General features: G+C 48.3%; 1 protein-coding gene across 1 annotated transcript in view; it reads right to left on the bottom strand.

The window, feature by feature from the left end:
• HYDIN (HYDIN axonemal central pair apparatus protein) overlaps positions 1-20,657 on the bottom strand; it is a 1,819,717-nt gene that overhangs the window by 481,060 nt on the left and 1,318,000 nt on the right. Inside the window, exon 59 of the mRNA XM_029609235.1 lies at positions 14,372-14,576. Coding sequence (XP_029465095.1) covers positions 14,372-14,576 — 205 coding nt within the window. The remainder of the gene's footprint in view (positions 1-14,371; positions 14,577-20,657) is intronic.

Raw genomic sequence — 20,657 nt, forward strand, 5'->3', positions numbered from 1 at the left:
AAGACTAAAGAGGTTAGGACTTTTCAGCTTGGAGAAGAGACGACTGAGGGGGGATATGATAGAGGTGTTTAAAATCATGAGAGGTCTAGAACGGGTAGATGTGAATCGGTTATTTACTCTTTCGGATAGTAGAAGCGCTAGGGGACACTCCATGAAGTTAGCATGGGGCACATTTAAAACTAATCGGAGAAAGTTCTTTTTTACTCAACGCACAATTAAACTCTGGAATTTGTTGCCAGAGAATGTGGTTCGTGCAGTTAGTATAGCTGTGTTTAAAAAAGGATTGGATAAGTTCTTGGAGGAGAAGTCCATTACCTGCTATTAAGTTCACTTAGAGAATAGCCACTGCCATTAGCAATGGTTACATGGAATAGACTTAGTTTTTGGGTACTTGCCAGGTTCTTATGGCCTGGATTGGCCACTGTTGGAAACAGGATGCTGGGCTTGATGGACCCTTGGTCTGACCCAGTATGGCATTTTCTTATGTTCTTATGTTCTTATGTTCAAGATACATGACGTCTTTCACATCTCCTTGCTGAAACCTCTCATTCTTTCTTGGCCCTCTCGCAAATTACCTGAACCCTCCAAGATTTTGACAGAGGATGATCAGATTTTCGAAGTTCATCAGTAGCATGGGATCTTCTTAGTGTTTGGATAATTGCCAGGTTCTTGTGGCCTGGTTTGACCTGGTTTGGCTTGGAAACAGGATGCTGGGCTTGATGGGCCCTTGGTCTGACCCAGCATGGCAATTTCTTATGTTCTTCTGTTCTTATGAGATTCTGGATATCCATCGTCGCCAGAACCGCTGGGAGTATCTCATATCGTGGCGGGGCTTTGGCCCCGAAGAAAATACATGGGAACCCGCCTCCAACATACTAGATGGGGACCTCTTGCGCCAGTTTCACATTGCTCACCCCCGGAAACCCAGGCCTGGGTCGAGGCCGTGCGACTGGCCCCACTTACCGGTGCGTCCGGTTCTTCGGCCGCGATTCCTCGGCGGAGCGCCCGGGACGTCTTTCCTGATCAGGCCTCCGATGCTGAGAGACGCAGACACGGGCGGCCTCCAGGTGCTCGCCCCGCCTCTTAAAGGGGCCCGGGACCAGGAAGTGTCCCGGTCCCGGAAAGTGACGTCAAGGCAGCCTCCTTCTTAACCCTGGGCTCCGGCTGCTTGCTTTGCCTTGCAACAGGTCTCCTCAGAATGTAGCTGCCCTGGTGCCTTCCCTGTCTCCCTGTTGTAACTGACTCGGATTGCCTTCTGGACACTGCCTGCCTGCTGCCCGTCACTGACTCGGATTGCCTTCTGGACTCTGCCTGCCTGCCGCCCGTCACTGACTCGGATTGCCTTCTGGACTCTGGCTGCCTGCTGCCTATCACCGACTCGGATTGCCTTTTGGACTTTGCCTGCCTGCCGCCTGCCCCAACCTTGGATTACCTTTGGACTTATCCTGTCTGCCGCCTGCCTTTGACCTCAGATCATGCCTGGACTTCATCCTATCAGATGAGGGTCTTCCCAGTTTCTACACCTTGATTCTGCTTACTGACGGTGAGGACCTGCAGGTCACCTTGCTGGTAGATCCACTTCACCTCGGCCTAGGGTCCACACTCCAGCTGGCAACAGCCAACAGACATCTTAGAGATTCCGTTATTGTGACCGGGGCCTGGAGGTCCTGAGATGCCTGCTGCCACTAAGACTGCAGAGTCCATTGGGGGCTCCTCATGCAGAGACAGGCCAAAGGAGTCACATGGACGGAGGCTGCCATGTGGCACAGTAGGCAGAGCAGGAGGTGGGCTGGGTCCCTCTGACCGTTGCGGAGAACGGTAACCAGTGACGCAAGAGCGATTGCCTGGTCCCTGGGCAGAAAAGCTTTCGCTTGTGCCATGTCCAGCTTAGTGCCTATGAAGTCCAACTGAGGGGATGGACAGAGGTGCGACTTGGGAAATTTTATAACAAACCCCACCGTCTGCAGGTTCTGTACCATCAAGGCCAGAGCTTGCAAGGCTCTGGAGTGAGAATCGCTCCTGACCAGTCAGGTGTCCAGATATGGAAACACATGGACCGAGTGATGCCTGAGGTAGGCGGCCACCACTGCTAAGCATTTGGTGAAGACGCGGGGGACCGATGGCAGCCCAAAGGGCAGCACTTTGTACTGGTAATGTGCACTCCCCACCATGATACTTCCAGTGGTTGAGGACAATCACAATGTGTGATTAAGCCTCCTTGAAATTGAGGGAGCAAAGCCAGTCTCCTCTTCTGAGGAGCAGGATCACCGTGCCCAGAGAGATCATCTAGAAATTTTCTCTTACGAGAAACTTGTTCAATGTCCTGAGGTCGGGAATGGGGTGCAGGCTGCCATTCCTCTTTGGAATGAGAAAATACCTTGAATAGAACCCTTGGCCCAGCTGATGGTGAGGGACCGATTCTACAGCACCTGCTGCAAAGACAGCAGAAAGTTCTGTTTGAAGGATGACCAAATGGGTGGAGGAACCCCATGATGGACATGGGGGAGAGGTCTCTGGGAGCTGGCTGAAATGCAGACAGTACCCCTGGTGAACAATAGAGAGGATCCAGCGGTCTGTTGTTATCTATTCCCAGTGACCAGCGAAGCCCATGAGCCTGCCGTTGACTGGAGGATCTGATGTCAGGGTGTTATTGTTTGTAAGGTTTTGGGTGGACCCTTGGACACTGTGGCAGGTGACTACGTTCACGGGGGGAAGTCCCGGGAGGGGCCACAGGTCAGGCTCAGCTTTAGGACACACAACACAGAATTATCTTTTATTAAACAGAGTTGAGAAGCCACCAGAGGTGGCAGTAGTGAGTAGAGATGAAGCCCGGCTGGGCTTGTAGTCCCTCAGGACACTGGAACAGCGATCCCTCAATAGCTGTGCTGTAGTGGAGAGAAACTGAGATAGTGAGTACAGTGGAGCATGCACAGGGTTCTGTTATAGAGCCTCGTTGGCTGATTACTCACGCAGTGGTTTCTCCCGGAAGGTAACACAGAAGTTGGAATAGAGACAGGCCCTCGAGGAGCGAGTACATGGTTCCAGGGAACAGCTCTGAGAAAATATAGATGGTAACTCACTGATGGTGTAGGCAGTGGTTTCTTCCAAGCAGAAGTGAGCTCAGGCAGTGAGTCCGGGAACATGGGCCCTCGAGGAGCGAGTACTGGTTCCAGACAGAGATCTGAAAGAAAAGAGAGAGGCCCCCAAGGAGTAGATACCCCAATAGAGTAAGTCCAATTAAGGAGAGGCAGAGTAGCTAGGTACGGAGAGCAAATCCCATCTGTAAGGAGTCCCTTCACCCCTTGCTAACTCGATTAGCTAGCAAACAGAGTAGGCTTTTGTATCCGGGATGCGTGACGTCATCACAGGGGGACGCCCCTGAGGTTCGCGCCAAAGAAAGAATAAGAAGCAGGGCCGCTCGGCACGCACGCCCTATGGCAGCTGAACAACATGGCGGGATGCAGCGCCCAAGCCAGACCGGGGATGCCAGAGAGGACGGCAGGCAGACTCTGCAGCATCCAGATGTCCATCAACCACGGGAGGAGTCGCCAAAGAGGTAAGGAGGGAGGAGTGGAGACGTCGGGCAGCAACAGTCCTAACACAGGGGTACAGCCAGCTGACTTATGCTCCTTCGCCGCCAGTCAAAAGCCTGTGGCCGTGGCTTACTGGGGTGCTGGTTGGGGTCTAGGCGCCCGTTGTTGGCGAGGAGGAACCTTGGAACTGGTGTGAGATGAACGAGTCCGAGCAGCCGGAGGATAATATTTCCTCTGCCAATAGAAGGGTTTCCGAGAAACCTACCTAGAGGATTCCTGGCCGAGTACGGGCCTTCTGAGGCACTAGCAGACAGCCGCTGAAGAGTATCATGATGGTCCTTCAATTGCGCCACTGCATCTGAACCTTATCCCTAAAGAGGTTTTCACCTGTGCAGAGGAGATTGGCTAGCCTGTCCTGGACTTCCGGCCACAGATCAGAGGCCCGGAGCTAAGCCATTCGTCTGGCGCCGATGCCCATGGTGGCTAACCGTGCTGCCATTTCAAAAACATCATAGGTGGAACGCACCTCATGTTTTCCCGCCTGCAGACCCAGCAAGGCAATAGTGGAAAGGGCTTCCTGCTGTTGCTGGGGGAGGCCCTCTGCAAAATCCTGGACTCACTTCCAGAGACTGCAGTTGTACTGGGTCATTTAAAGTTGATAGGCAGTGATGTGGGCAACCAGCAAGGTACCTTGGAAGGTTTTTTGTCCCAAAGCATCCAGCTCCCTGTGCTCGCGTCCCGGAGGAGTGGAGGCATGGGTACGGGAGCACTGGGCCTTTTTTAAGCGGATTCCATGACCACCAATTGGTGGGGGATTTGTCTCCTGTCAAAATCCATGGCCTGCTGCACCAAGTAGGTGGCGTCAACCTTCCTGTTAACGGGGGAGACAGAAATGGGGTGCTCCCACATGTGGAGGAGGAGTTCCTTAAAGATATTGTGGATTGGAACCGCCACAATTTTCTTGGGAGCGTCGATGAACTGGAGCACTTCCAGCATTTTATGACGCGTGTCCTCCTCCGTGAGCAGCTGAAAGGGAATGGCCTCGGCCATAGCTCTGACAAACCCCGCGAAGGATAAATCCTAAGGTGGCGATCGGCGCTGCTCCTCTGGAGAGGAGGGCTCCGAAAGGGGGTCGTCGGAATATTCTGAGGATGAGTCTGAGGAGTCATCACCCCAGTTGTCACCCTTTTTCATGCTCAGTCTGCTGGTCAAAGCTTGAAGAAAATTTGACAACAGTTTTCTGTGCGGGCTCCATCGGATGATGTCACCCACATGTGAGGACTACCATCCTGCTTGTCCTAGGAGAAAAGAGGAGACAGCACAGAGCCTTGGGATACTCTGCATTTTACTCTTTAGGCCTGACAAATCAGACCCAACATTTAAACATTAGGGTCCATATTCAAAGGTATTTAGCTGGATAACATGGATTTTGTAATATTTTGGGTATATATCTGGCTCAAGTTTAGTTGAATAACTCATCATCCAGCTAACATTTAGCCAGATGTAGTAGGGATATTTTGGGAGCATACCAGGTCAGAGTTAAGTTGTGCCATAGAGTAGTCCTAAAGTAAGCTGGATAAAGTTACATGCCCCATCCGCGGTAGGCCCGAGCCCGGGTCTACTCACCCTTGCAGCACTGCTCCCGGACCCGGACCATCCTCGCTCGCAGCTGTGGGCAGCCGCCTATGCCCCCGAGCACCTACTGCCTCCTCGGCTGTTCCTGGCTCCTCCGCAGACCTCCCCAGTTCCTGGCGGGTCTCCGTGCGTGTGCCGTGGGGAGACGCCATCACCCAGCCCCCTGCGGACCCTAGCCTTAGGCATGTGCGTGCGCACTGCTCTGACCTTTAAAGGGGCCACGGCGGGAAACTAGCCCATGACCCCAGATGATTATGTCATCGGGCCCTGCTATAAAAGGCAGGGTCCGCCACCAGTTCCTTGCCTTAGCAACAGGTCTCCACATTTGTTCGTGTGCTCGTTGCCCATTGTTCCTGATTAATAGCCGTTAATGGACTTCTCCTCCAAGAACTTATCCAAACCTTTTTTGAACCCAGCTATACTAACTGCAATAACCACATTCTCTGGCAACAAATTCCAGAGCTTTATTGTGCATTGAGTGAAAAAGAATTTTCTTCGATTAGTCTTAAATGTGCTACTTGCTAACTTCATGGAATGCTGCCTAGTCCTTCTATTATTCGAAAGTGTAACCGATTCACATCTACTCGTTCAAGACCTCTCATGATCTTAAAGACCTCTATCATATCCCTCCTCAGCTGTCCCTTCTCCAAGCTGAACAGCCCTAACCTCTTCAGCCTTTCCTCATAGGGGAGCTGTTCCATCCCCTTTATCATTTTGGTTGCCCTTCTCTGTACCTTCTCCATCGCAACTATATCTTTTTGAGATGCGGTGACCAGAATTGTACACAGTATTCAAGGTGTGGTCTCACCATGGAGCGATATAGAGGCATTATGACATTTTTTGTTTTATTAACCATTCCCTTCCTAATAATTCCTAACATTTTGTTTGCTTTTTTGACTACTGCAGCACACTGAGCCGACACTCAGGATTGCTTCCCTGGCTTTGACCTTTGCTACTTTGGACCACGCTCAGGATTGCTTTTCTGGCTTTGACCCTTGCTACATTGGACTATGCTCTGGACTGACTCTCTGGCTTTGACCCTTGCTCCGTTGGACTCTGAACCTTGCCTTGCTCAGCCGCCTGCCCTGACTCTAGCCTTCGGCCTCGCCTCCAGTATCTCCATGGACTTCTTCTACCTGGGCCTTCTTCTACCTGGGCGCCCCTTGTCTTGCCTATTCCTATTGGCGCCCGGGTCTCTGGATCCCTGCCTAGTCTGGACCTACACCAGTCCTCTGCGGTCCCCTGATACCTTTGTTGGTCATCGGCAACCCTTGTGTCTCATCTACTGGGAGTCGTTACACGAAGGTCTGCCTAAGACCAGCCGGCCCCAGCACCCAAGGGCTCAACCTGTGGGGAACGAGGGCTGATATTGGCGAAGCTCCAGTTGGTCTCCGTCTCCTAGCCAGCTTCGCCTCCCAATGGTGGGGACCCGTAGGGCTTGCCCTACGGGTTGCGTCAACCCCACCTTGGGCCAAGGGTCCACCACCAGCGCAACAGGTTGCCAAGGCCATGGACTCGGCGGAGCCTTCCACCCTCCAGACCATTCTGGGCCTGGGTCTGAAGATCCAGGAACAGCAGTGGTTCCTAGAGGCACTGGCCTCCTCCATCGAGTGTCTCCATGCTCGACTGGATACCCATGCTAGGACTACAGCACAGACGCCTGCACCAGGCAACTCACCGTCTGCATCCTCACCATCTAGGCTCTGTTGGCTCTACCCGCTCTACCCCGCTTCAACAGGGACTCTTGATTCTATAGAGGGTTATTAATCAGTGCTATATGCAATTTGCTCTACAGCCTTCAATCTTCCAGGATGAACTCAAGAAGGTTAACTTCATTCTCTCTCGTTTGGAAGGCAAGGTGCTGGCATGGGCGTCTCCCTTTTGGGAGCGTTCGGACTCTCTTCTTTAGGAGCTATCACGCTTCGTGACTGTCTTCCGTCAGACATTTGATGGCCCAGGGAGGCAGGCTAGTACCAGTCTTCTACATCTGCGGCAAGGTCAACACACTCTTAATGACTACACTATCGAATTTCGGACCCTTGCCACAGAATTGGCTTGGCAAGAGGATTGCCTTTGAGCCATTTACTTGGATAGTCTCTCATCCCAATTAAAAGATGAACTCGCAGCCAGCGAGTTACCCACCTCTTTAGATGATCTTATCACTGTGGCAGGCCATATAGACCACCACCTCCAGGAGCATCACCGTGAAGTTTGGAAATCCCGACACCTCACTGCAGAGCATTCCCATTCTCCACCTGCAGCAGGGTCCGTGACCAGCAGAGTCCTGCCTTCTACCAAGACGGAAGAATTCATGCAACTAGGTCGAGGGCGCCTTACTCTGGTGGAATGCCTTAGATGGAGGCATTCTGGTCTGTGCCTGTACTGCGGGGCTTCCAGCCACCACCTCCTGTCTTGTCATGTCCGTCCGGGAAACTCTCGGGCCTAAGTTCAGTGAGGGTCCTGAACTTGGGCGCTACTACTCCTGCCCCTCAATTGTCTCTGCCAGTCACCCTGACTTGTAACTTTCGCTCTTTCCCAACCATGTCTCTAATTGACTCTGGAGCAGGTGGGAGCTTTATTCTGAAAAATCTGGTACACCTCCTAGGTATCTCCACTTGTACCATTGAGATACCCTTACACATCACCTCTATCCATGGCGAACCGCTACCCGGAAGGATTACCCAAGTGACGGCAACCGTCCTTCCTCTCACTGGAGCCTTACACGAAGAGGAGGTTGAACTCCCACAATCGATTAAAACTGAATCCAGCAAAAACTGAGCTCGTATACTTAACTTCCATCTCTGATTCTTCATTAGGTCCACCATCACATCTTACAATTAATAATGTTACTATCCCCATAACACGCTCTGCTATAAGCCTAGGTGTAAACATTAATTCAGATCTTTCTCTAAAACAACACATATCCTCACTTACAAAAAAATCGTTTTTCAAACTACGTCTGTTAAAACATCTTCGTCCTCTACTATTTTACCGAGATTACAGAACCATTCTTCAATCCTTAATCTTCTCTGGCTTAGACTATTGTAATGCTCTCTTCCTAGGATTGTCAGACTCTTCACTATACCCCCTTCAACTGATCCAAAACTCTGCAGCCCGGATACTAACCAGAACATCTTTACGTCATCATATCACCCCTATTCTACAATCATTACACTGGTTACCCATAAAGTTCAGAATAAAATACAAAATTCTCTCTATTATCCATAGTTTAATTCATAACCATAATCATACTTCTACCTGGCTTTGTTCAATACTGCGCATATACAAACCGACGCGACACTTAAGATCACTTAACCAAAATTTACTAGATATCCCTTCTCCTAAACAAGCCAGATTAGACCTCACTAGAAAAAGAGCCTTTTCAATAGCCGGTCCAACACTTTGGAACACTTTACCAAACCATCTTCGCTCGATATCCAACCCTGCACATTTCAAAAAATCTCTCAAAACATATCTTTTTCAACTTGCATTCAACACGTCTTCTAATTAAACTTAATCATCAATACCGAAATTACCCTCTTAAACATAGTTACACCCATTACAATCCCATTTATACTACACATAACTACAACATACCTGCTCATTCACACGTTTCCAACTATCATACCCTTCTCCCTTCTTCCCTTTATCTCATATAATTTTTACGCTCTATTTCTCCCACTTCCCCTTCCTCCTCCCGTTCCCCTTCCCCCCCTTTTTCCCCTTTTCCCCCAAAACAATAAGCCCATGGTTCCAAACTTTTTATATTTTTAATAACCTTATATACTAGCATTCTGTCTAGTTATTACCAATTTTTATGTAAAGTTTAAAAATTCCATTTTATTTTGATTATTTTATTTTTGGTTTTAAATCTGTGAACCGTTTTTGATAAAATTTCTTTTTTAAAAAACGGTATATAAATACTTTTTAAATAAAATAAAAAATAAACTCTTTGTATTGGAGAAGCCCATCCATCCAGTGGTTTGGGGTTTACCGTGGCTTCAGCGCCACTCTGCCCAGTTTGAGGTATCTTACAGCTCATCGAGTAGAGCACAGCCTGTCATCATGTTATGGTAATTGATGTTTGGGTGGATCCTTAGACACTGTGGCAGCTGACCATGCCCACGGGGGGGGGGGGCAGGGCAGTCCCGTGAGGGACCACAGTGTCAGGCTAGACTCTGGACACACAAACACAGATTTGAATCTTTTATTAAACAGTTTTCGAAACCACCAGCAGTAGTGAGTAGCGGATGTTGAGCCTGGCTGGGCAGGTCTCCCAAAGAATACTGGAACAGCGAATCCTCTTCTAGGCTGTGCTGTAGTGGAAAGAGACTGAGAGTTATGAGTACACAATAAGAAGGATTCAGAGTCCCAGGTAGAGTTAGGACACGCTCCGAGACAGGGAGAGCAGGCCCTCGAGGAGCGAGTACCTGATCCCTTAGAGCAGAGAGACTCAGTAGTATTGTACTCACGTAGCAGTAACAGAGATTCCACTAGACAAGAGGTCTGGCACCGGAACAGAGGGCAGGCCCTCAAGGAGCGAGTACCTGGTTCCAGTGAAGCAGTACTGTGGAATATATGGTAGTTGTACTCACAGATGGAAACTGTTAGTGAAGTCTTCGAGGTAGAAAGGTTTGAAGATGCAGGCAGCGACTCAGGGAACATGGGCCCTCGAGGAGTGAGTACCAGTTTCCTGATAGCACCTGAAAGAAGCAGAAGAGGCCCCCGAGGAGTGGGTACCCCGTTAGCAACCCCGAAGGATGTAAGAGTTCCAGATAGCCCTGGAGTGGCAGAGCAGCTTCGGAACGGAGAGTGAATCCCATCCGTAGGGTTACCGTTGCTAACTCAATGAGCTAGCAAATACTGTAGGCTTAAATATCCGGGCAACGTGACGTCATATCAGGGGGATGCCCCTGAGGTTCGCACCAACGTGGAAATAAAGATGAGGGCGGTGTGCACGCTCATGCCCTAAGGTACCTTGGAGAAGCATGGCGGGAGGCAGCACCAAAGCCAGTCCGGGGACGCTGGAGAGGACGGCAAACAGACGCTGTGGCAGCCAGTAGTCCGAGGTGAGCAGGAGGAGCCACAAGCAGTGAGAGGTAAGCGGGGCGAAACCGTCGAAGACCGACGGTCGCAACACATCAACAGTGCCTCAAGAAGGTGGCACCTTCTCCTGTGATTCCCCTTGCAGTGACTGCTTCTGGTCTTCTGCCTCCATATGCGTACTTTGAAGATGTGTTTTCAAAGTAAAGGGCGGAAATCCTCCCGCCTCTGCGTAAGTTTGACTGCCCCATTGAGTTGATGCCTGCTACTATGCCTCCTAGGGGTAGGACCTACCCGCTATCTGTACCGGAAACCCAAGCAATGACTGAATACATTCAAGAGAACCTGGCTAAGGGTTTCATCTGTCTGTCTACCTCGCCGGCGGGCGCAGGCTTTTTCTTCATCACGAAGGATGGATCTTTGAGACCATGTATAGATTACCGCGGCCTTAATGATATAACTCACAAGGATAGATACCCGCTGCTGTTAATCTCGGAACTGTTCGATCGCCTACAGGGCGCCATCATTTTCAACAAATTTGATCTATGTGGCGCCTATAATCTGGTCTGCATAAGCCCAGAGGATGTTTGGAAAATGGCATTTAACACTACAGACGGGCATTATGAGTACCTTGTCATGCCTTTTGGACTTTGTAATGTTCCTGCGGTATTTCAATAAATGATTAATGAGATTCTTCGCGCCCTCTTGTATACCAAGGTCATAGCATACTTAGATGACATCCTCATCTTCTCAAAACACCTTACCATTCATCGAGCCAATGTCCGCACTGTCTGCCAAATTGGACAAATGTCTTTTTGAAAGATCCAGCTTGCCTTTCCTAGGCTACATCATTTCCCAGTGAGGTTTCACTATAGTAAATTAAAGGGTATTTGCGACTGGCCCTGACCAGTGGGTCTTCAGGTGCTCCAAAGGTTCCTTGGATTTAACAATTATTATTGTCACTTCATAGCGAACTACTCCCTGTTGGCAGCGCCCCTTACAGATATGACTTGGAAAGGCAGCGAATGAAGAACTGGTCCTCTGAAGCTCTAGCTGCCTTCCAAGACCTAAGAATGCCTTCCTTTCTGGCCGGTGTTTGCGCCATCCAGATCCAAACTGCCCCTTCATTGTTGAAGTGGACGTTGCGGGTATAGGGCTGGGGCAGTTCTGAGCCAGTACTCGACTCGAGGAGTTCTCCGTCCATGTTTGTTCTACTCCCATAAGTTCTCCCATGCTGAACAAAATTATAGCATAGGGGACAGGGAGTTACTAGCTATTAAGCTCGCCCTCATAGAGTGGCGTCCCTAGTTGGAGGCGTTCAACTGTCCATAAAGACAGTTCAAGTTCACTGTCTTTATGGACCATAAGAACATCGAGCACCTCAGACATGCCCAGCTTCTCAATGCTCGCCAGGCCCGCTGGGCATTATTCTTCTCTCGCTTCAATTTCAAGCTCTGTTACTGTCCAGCGAAGAACCTCCGAGCGGAAGCGCTCTCTTGTTCCTTTGACCCTGATCTTGTTCAAGATGAGCCGAGTCACATCATACACCCTGCCTGTATCTGCCTGTCAGCCACCATCACAGTTCCAGCCAGGAAGACCGTCGTGCCTTGCTGGCTCCGAGAAAAGGTCTTATGTTGGGCGCATGACTCCAAGCTAGCCAGCCATCCGGGAAGCGCCCGAATGCTATGCCTACTCCAAAGCTACTACTGGCGGCCCACTATGGTTACTGATACTCGTGCCTATGTGGAATCATGTCCAACCTGTGCCCAGCAGAAGCCACCAGTAGGCCGACCTTGGGGCCTTCTCCAGTCATTACCTGTACCAGAAGAGCCGTGGACTCATTTATACACAGACTTTGTGGTGGACCTCCCACCGTCCCAAGGGAAATATGGTCATCTGGGTAATCGTAGACCAATTCTCCAAGATGGCTCAATTTGTCTCTTTGCCTGCCTTACCATCAGCTCCGGAATTAGCACATCTCTTCTTCCAGCATGTCTTTCGCCTTCACAGTCTGCCCACCGACATCGTTTCGAACAGGGATCCCCAGTTTGTCGCCCGTTACTGGCGCTCTCTATGTAAAAAGTTTGGAATTACCATTAATTTGACTACAGCTTACCACCCTCAGGACATTGGCCAGGCCGAGCACACAAACCGCTCACTTAAAAACTTCCTACGCGCCTACTCGAATGACCAGCAGGACAACTGGGCAGAATTATCACCCTGGGCAGAATTTTCCCCACAATTCCCACATTGTAGCAGCTGCTGGAGTTTTTCCTTTCTCCACTGTATACGCCAGACAACCTCGGTTATCATTGCCCATTCCACTGTCAGTGCCCTCGCCGGCAGCTCAGCCTACAGCAAATGCCTTCCAAGCACTTTGGACCCAGATATATCAATGCCTTCACCAGGCTGCGGCATGAATCAAATAGTCTGCTGATGCTCTCTGTCGACTGGCTCCCGAGTTCCAGCCAGGCCAAAAGGTCTGGCTTAGCACTCATTACATTCATCTTAAACTTCCATCTCAGAGGTTTGCACCAAGGTTTACTGGCCCATTCACCATTACCCGGCATATCGGGCCAGTTACATACCAGCTCAGGTTACCACCGACCTTAGGAATACATAATTCCTTTCATGTATCTTTGCTCAAGCCAGTGGTACTCACGTGGCCTTCTCGTAAGGCTCCTGAAACTTCCCAGTTTACCACGGAAACTGATACCACGTATCGCGTTCAAGAAGTCCTTGACTGTCGAAAGACAGGCCACCGTTGGGAGTATCTTCTCTCTTGGGAAGGTTATGGCCCTGAGGAGAACTCCTGGGAGCCTGTAAGTAACATCTTGGACAAGGGACTCCTTCTCTGTTTCCATCATGCCCATCCGGGCAAACCCAAGCCTCCAAGAGGGGGGGCGTAAAGGGGAGTGTACTGTTGCATGCCCCGTCTGCAGTAGGCCCATGACCGGGTCTACTCACGCTTGCAGCATTGCTTCCGGACCTGGACCATCCTTGCTCGCGGCTGTGGGTAGCCGCCTATGTCCCCAATACCTACTGCCTCTTCGGCTGTTCCTGGCTCCTCCGCGGACCTCCACAGTTCCCGGCAGGTCTTCCTGCATGTGCCGCGGGGAGACGCCATCACTCAGCCCCCTTGTGGGCCCTGGCTTTAGGCGCACGAGTGCGAGCACCGCTCTGACCTTTAAAGGGGCCGGAGTAGGAAACTAGCCCTCGGCCCCGGATGATCATGTCATCGGGCCCTGCTATAAAAGGCAGGGCTACCACTAGTTCCTTGCCTTGGTAATAGGTCTCCACATTTGTTTGTGTGCTCATTGCCCTTCGTTCCTGGTTCCTGATCCTGACTCCGTTCCTGGTTTCTGACCTGTACCTTAGTCCCTTCCTTGTCTCGCTGGACTGACTCTTTAGCTTTGACCCTTGCTACTTTGGACCACGCTCAGAATTGCTTCTCTGGCTTTGACCCTTGCTACGTTGGACCACGCTCAAGATTGCTTCTCTGGCTTTGACCCCTGCTACGTTGGACTATGCTCTGGACTGACTCTCTGGCTTTGACCCTTGCTCTGTTAGACTCTGTACCTTACCTTGCTCAGCCGCCTGCCCTGACTCTAGCCTGTCTTCGGCCTCACCTCCAGTATCTCCCTAAATTGGCCTCTGAGGCTTCGGCCTTCTTCTACCTAGGTGCCCCTTGTCTTGCCCTGTTCCTGTTGGTGCCTGGGTCTCTGGATCCCTGCCTTGTCCGGACCTATATCGGTCCCCTGCAGTCCCCTGATACCTCTGCTGGTCCTTGGCAACCCTTGTGTCTCATCTACTGGGAGTCATCACACGGAAGCCCACCTAAGACCAGCCAGCCCCGGCACCCAAGGGCTCAACCTGCGGGGAATGAGGGCTGGTATTGGCGAAGCTCCAGTTGGCCTTTGTCTCCTAGCCAGCTCCACCTCTCGACGCTGGGTCGGGTCCACCATCAGTGCAACAGCTATCTTTAAGATATTTGGGTATATTCAGTGGCACTGCCACGCTGCTGAATATCCTGATAAAGTTAGCCGGTTAAGTTTATCCAGCTAAGTTTGCAAGCCGGCCAGTGGCTAAATATTGGACCCACAGAGTCCTGTGCATACAACAATGTTAATACAATTGATTTAGGATCTTGTAGAGAGTACCTGGTATGCAGGCTTCAGTCACCAGTCCATAGGTAATGCCACTGGGCTGGTCGTTTAGGTCTCTGTCAGAGATGTCTATAGACAAAAGCTCCTCAGTCTTTCCCAACTGATCAGCAAAGCACTCTACCAAAATAGTCTGCTGTGTCCCTGGAGAGATGGTTCCAAATCCAGGAGAAATTATGAACATACCAACAGAGAATCGTGGCTGAGGAGGTAAGCACACAAGGAAAGGACTCAACTTCTTACAATCGTTTTAGAAACAATTTTTTGGTCTTATGAAAATGTATATGAAAATAATAAACATATTGGAGGCAGTTTTGAAACCCTGTGGGCAGCTTCTAGGTACCAGCAAAACCGAAAGCTTGTTTTCAGAGGAAAACACCTTATGGAGTTTCCCTTTGAAAATTCTGAGCCAGAAGAAACCTCAATTTAAAAAGTATCTGCAGACTTTACACCTGTTCTCCTGCAGGTATAAATTACATTCACGAATTTCATAATGAAATCCATTTGGGTGCTTTGCTTTCCCCACAGTCTTCTAGTCCCAGTCCTACTCCTTTTTGCTATGGCTAAAAGTATATGCACAGTGAAACAGTGCACAAACATTTGGACAATGGGGGGGGGGGGGAGGGGTTTGGCAGTTTTCAGCCTGGAGAATTTACTTGGATAACTGTTTAGTTACCTGAGGGAATTCTTTTGAAAATTGTCTTCTTTGATACAAATGAAAAAAGTAAATCAGGTCCCAATATTCTGTGTCATTGAGCTGGCTATGTTTGAACTTAGCTGGCTAAATGGCACTGTTTGAATATCTGGCTATATTTAGCAGCTGCCAGTTAGTTGTCTAAAGGCAGGGGCATTCAAGGACAAGGACACTTATCCAGTTGAAAGCTGATATTCAGAGTTATCCAGCTTATTTAGCCAGCTAAGTGTAGGACTGCTATTTAGTTGTCCCAGAGTTGGCCAAAGTTATCCGGCTAACTTTAAGATAACTGAATATATTCAGCAGTCGCTGAATAGCTCAGCCAAGTTAGCTGGATAAGTTTATCTGGCTAACTTAGGAAGTTGGATAGTGGCTGAATATCGAGCCCAGGAAGCTGGATAGTGGCTGAATATCGGGCTGATAAACTATATGGAGAAGCAAGGAGCAGAACAAATGCAAAAGGGAAATAACAGAGTTAGGGCTGAGCTAGAAAATACTAAAAAAATAACTAGAATTAATTAGAGCAGTAACTAATATGCATGAATTCACAAGTGTTCTCCTTGGTCACTTTCCAGGTTTGCCCTAAATATTCCACCAGACCTTTGAGAAGAGCATACCTTGGTACCCTCTTCGTACCTCAAGCAAAAACATCTCTAAGAAAAAGGGCTGGTCCCTCTAACTGGAACACTCTCCCTCCTGACCTCCGACAAGAGACTTGCCCAATCTCCTTTAAGAAAAAACTTAAAACTTGGTTATTCAAGCTTGCCTTTCCAGAACCATCTTGTTAGCTTAAAGCCTTCTCTACATATCTTACTACACTTCTCTGTTTATTTCTCTCCCTTATATGGTTTGATCTGTTATTAGTCTTAGTCTTTCTCATTTATTCAGGTTCCCTCTGAAGAGACCTTCAGTCAATTTTTTGACTTTTCCTTTTATTTTATTATTTTGATTTATTTATTTTATTTTTATTTTTATTATTTTAATTTTAATTTTATTGTATTGTATTTTATTTTACTTTATTTTATGTTATTTCATTCCATTTATTTCTTCCGCTATTCTCCACTCCTTTTCTACATATCTTCTTAGTTCCTTCTCCCTAATCTTAGCCTAGTACAAGCACAACAATCTTTGAATTTTTCATTTATTGGACTCTTATCACTTATGACCATCATTACTATGTAATCCAATTCTTATCTACCTAGATTTCTATGTAATTTAAATTGTATATTTAGTTTTTCTTCTCTTTGACTATTACTTAAAGTTGCTTAAATGTTTATATGTTTATTGTTCCATGTAAGGCCTTATGGCAAGTTTTTGTTCTTTGTAAACCGGTTTGATTTGCATCTAATGTAGGAAGATCGGTATAAAAAAACAATAAATAAATAAATAAATAAGAAACCAGACACGCAAGTGGGTGACATCATCTGATGGCACCATCATGGAAAAAATGCTTTCTCCTAGTTCTGACAGACTTAGAAGTCTTTCAGAGCATTCATGTATGGGAGCACCCATGTTGCTGATGCTGGCTGGAACACCTCAGTTATTTAGAAACTAAGTTTCAACTTCTGGGAGATGGATGGATTATGTGGCTGATTTGGTCTGTTGTCTATGGAGAAAGCAGAGTTGCTTACTTGTAACAAGTGTTATCCCAGGACAGCAGGATGTAGTCCTCACATGTGGGTGACGTCACTGGACGAAGCCCTATCACGGAAAACTTTTTGTCAAAGTTTCTAGAAACTTTTGACTGGTACACTGAGCCCACTGAGCATGCCCAGCATGTCATGATCCCTGCAGCCACAGGGGTGTCCCTTCAGTCTTGTTTGTAGAAATAAGTGCGAGCAAAAAATAAAATCATAAAAATGGCAGCGGACACAACTCCGTGGGGGTGGCGGGGTGGGTTTCGTGAGGACTACATCCTGCTGTCCTGGGATAACGCCTGTTACAGGTAAGCAACTCTGCTTTATCCCAGGACAAGCAGGATGGTAGTCCTCACATGTGGGTGATTAGCAAGCCCTAGGCTGACTCATGTTTTATCAGATCAATGGCACTCAACTCATGCAACAGGCACAACTATAATGAGGCAACCTGAATCACAGCAGGCAGTTGTGAAAGGAATTAGGTTTTTTAAGACAGATTGTCCAAAGGCAGAGTCTTGTCGTCCTTCCTTATCTAAGCAGTAATGAGCTGCAAATGTGTACAGAGAACTCCAAGTTGCAGCTTTGCAGATGTCGGCGATAGGTACTGAACGGTAGAGTGCTATCGATGTTGATATTGCTCTTACTGAGTGCACTTTTACTCGCCCCTGGAGAGGAAGGCCTGCTTTTTCATAGCAGAATTCGATACAGTCTGCTAGCCAGTTGGAAAGAGTTTGTTTTCCCACTGTAACTCCTGGCTTATTGTTGTCAAAAAAAACAAAGAGTTGGATGGACTTCCTATGGACTGCAGTGCATTCTAGATAAAATGAAAGTGCACGTTTACAGTCCAAGGTGTGTAAAACTCTCTCGCCCTGGTGAGAGTGGGTCTTGGGAAGAAAGTGGGTAACACTATGGATTGGTTTCGGTGAAAATCCGTTACCACCTTGGGTAGGAATTTAGGGTGAGTTCGGAGGACCACTCAGTCATGCAGGAACCTTGTGTAGGGTGACTATGTGACAAGGGCTTGTAACTCACTGACCCTTCTAGCAGAAGTGATGGCTACTAGGAAAAAGACTTTCCATGTAAGAAATTTTATATCACAGGAATGCAAAGGTTCAAATGGGGATTTCATGAGTCTTGCAAGGACTGCATTTAGGTCCCATTCTGTAACCGGTGGTCGAATGGAAGGCTTAAGTTGAAGTAATCCCCTCATAAATCGACTCACTAAGGGTTGCGCTGTTAGTGGGGCATCTCCTATGCCTTTGTGATATGCCGAAATGGCACTCAGGTGTACCCGAACAGAGGAAGTCTGAAGACCAGAATCTGAAAGGTGTGGGGCAGGAAAAAGCATGAATACCTTTTTGATTGCACCACTTGGTAAATCTAGTCCATTTATAATGGTAAGATTTACATGTGGAAGGCTTTCATGAAGCCAAGAGAACCTGAGAGACTTGAGTTGAAAGATTGAGTGGTTGCAAAATCAAGCATTCAACATCCAAGCTGTCAAGGCAAGGGTTTGCAGGTTTGGGTGGCGTAACTTGCCTTGATTCAGCGTTATGAGATGAGAATCCATTCCCAGATGTATGGGTGTCTGGGTCGAAAGGTCGAGAAGTATGGGAAACCATACTTGTCGAGGCTAGTATGGGGCTATGAGGATCATTGACCCTCTGTCCTGCCATAGCTTCACGAGAGTTTTAGCTATGAGTGGTATTGGAGGATATGCATATAGCAGGCCTTTGTCCCAGGGGCGAGCAAAGGCGTCCCTGGTGAACGTTCCCTGATGGCTGTGAAGGGAGCAGGATCTTTCCACTTTGTGATTTAGTTTGGATGCAATGAGGTCGATGGTTGGTTGACCCCAGCGTTGAAAGATCTTGCTTGCTACACAAGGATCCAGAGACCATTTGTGGGGTTGGAAAAGTAGACTGAGACTGTCCGCTAGGACATTCTGTATGCCTGCCAGATAAGTTGCCCTAAAAAGCATGGAGTGTGCTAGGGGCCAGGCCCAAATCTGTACTGTTTCTTGGCAAAGCAGATTCGAGCCTGTGCCTCCCTGTTTGTTTAAGTACCACATCGCTACTATGTTGTCTGTATCAGCACAGTCTTATGTGAGAGGGCATAACATATCGCTTGAAGTTCTAAAGACTGAAGTTCTGAGACTTTGCTTCAAACGAGGTCCATGTACCTTGCGTTTGTAGGTCGTTGACATGAGCTCCCCAACCCAAGGTGGATGCATCCGTGGTCAAGGTTACTTGAGGAGCTGGTTGTTGGAATGGTAGGCCAGTCTGTAAGGCAGGCTGATGTGTCCACCAGTGAAGTGAGAGACGTAACCGTTGTGTAATTTTTATTAGCGACGATAGTGGCTGAACAGCTTGGAGCCACTGAGATTTTAAAGTCCATTGAGTCCTTCTCATGGCTAATTTCGCCATAGGGGTTACGTGGACTGTAGACGCCATGTGGCCTAGTAGAATAAGAATTTGATGGGCAGTGGCTATTTTGCACGTACTCAGAGAATTTGCAAGTTTTGCAAGGTTGTAGGCATGGTCGTTTGGTATAAAAGCCTTTGTGACTGTGGTGAAAAGGTGTGCTCCAATGAAGGTGAGGAGCTGAGACGGGTTCATATGCGATTTTTGATAGCTGATTAGGAATCCAAGGGAATACAACAGAGTCATGGTGCTTTTTAGGGCAGCGAGAGCTCCCTGCTTGGTTTGACTTCTGATGAGCCAATCGTCCAGGTAGGGAAAATCGTGGACTCTGTTCTTTCTGAGATGGCAGCAGCTACTGCTAGGTATTTTGTGAACATCCGAGGTGCTGAAGACAGTCTGAATGGTAGAGCTCGGTATTGGAAATGTCTTTGCCCCACTATGAATTGGAGATACTTTCGATATTGTGAGGAAATGGGGATGTGAGCGTAGGCATCCTGAAGATCCAGAGAACAGAGCCAATCTCCTTGCTGTAATAAGGGAAGAATGGTCCCGAAGATCATTCTGAATTTTTCTTTTAGAAGAAATTTGTTGAGATTGCGGAGGTCTAGGATGGGACGGAGTCTGCCTATTTTCTTTGGAATTAGGAAATAGCAGGAGTAGAATCCTCTTCCCTGTTGAGACCGGGGAACAGTTTCAACAGCTCTGATCTTCAGCAGGGTGGAGAGTTCTAACTCTAGTTGAGATGTGTGGTTATTGTGTGACCACAGTGGAGTGGGTGGGGAATCTGGAGGTATCGTGAGAAATTTGAGACAGTATCCTCGGTTCATGATGGCTAACACCCACTGATCTGTGGTTATAAGTCACCAGTTTTGTAGGAAATAATGGAGCCGACCTCCTAAAGGCAAGTCTGGTCTGGGATTGCTGGAGTGGCTGCTGTTCTCTAGGAATCTTTCAAACCCAGATACCGGTCCTGTTTGCGGGGCTGGTTGAGTTCTGGTCTGTTTTGTCTGGCGTGGACGTCCCTGCTGAGGTGGTCTTGTAGGACGCACGCTAGATGCAGGTGGGTAATATCTATGAGGTCAGTAGAAGGGCTTCCCAGCATCTCTTCTGATGGGCTTTCGAACTGAGGATGGATGTTCAGCTGGTAATTTTGAAAGCTGGTGTAGTGTCTCATGGTGGTTCTTTAACTGTTAGACAGCATCTTGCATTTTTTCACCGAAGAGGTTATCTCCGGTGCATGGAAGATCTGCCAGCTTATTTTGCACTTCTGATTGGAGATCTGAAGCCTTTAACCAAGCCCATCTCCTGGCATTGATTCCTGTAGCTGACATGTGCACAGATGTTTCAAAAGAATCATATGCTGCTCGGACTTCATGTTTTCCCGACTCAAATCCCTTTTGAATAATGGCATTGAGTGGTTCCCTTTGTTGTTGTGGGAGATTATCTGTAATATCCTGTACTTGTTTCCACAGGTTTCTTTGATATTGTGTCATATAGTTGATAAGCTGCTGTACGTGACACTAGCTAGAGCC

This window comes from Rhinatrema bivittatum, chromosome 7 (assembly GCF_901001135.1).
Source record: "Rhinatrema bivittatum chromosome 7, aRhiBiv1.1, whole genome shotgun sequence".
Taxonomy (NCBI): Eukaryota; Metazoa; Chordata; class Amphibia; order Gymnophiona; family Rhinatrematidae; genus Rhinatrema; species Rhinatrema bivittatum.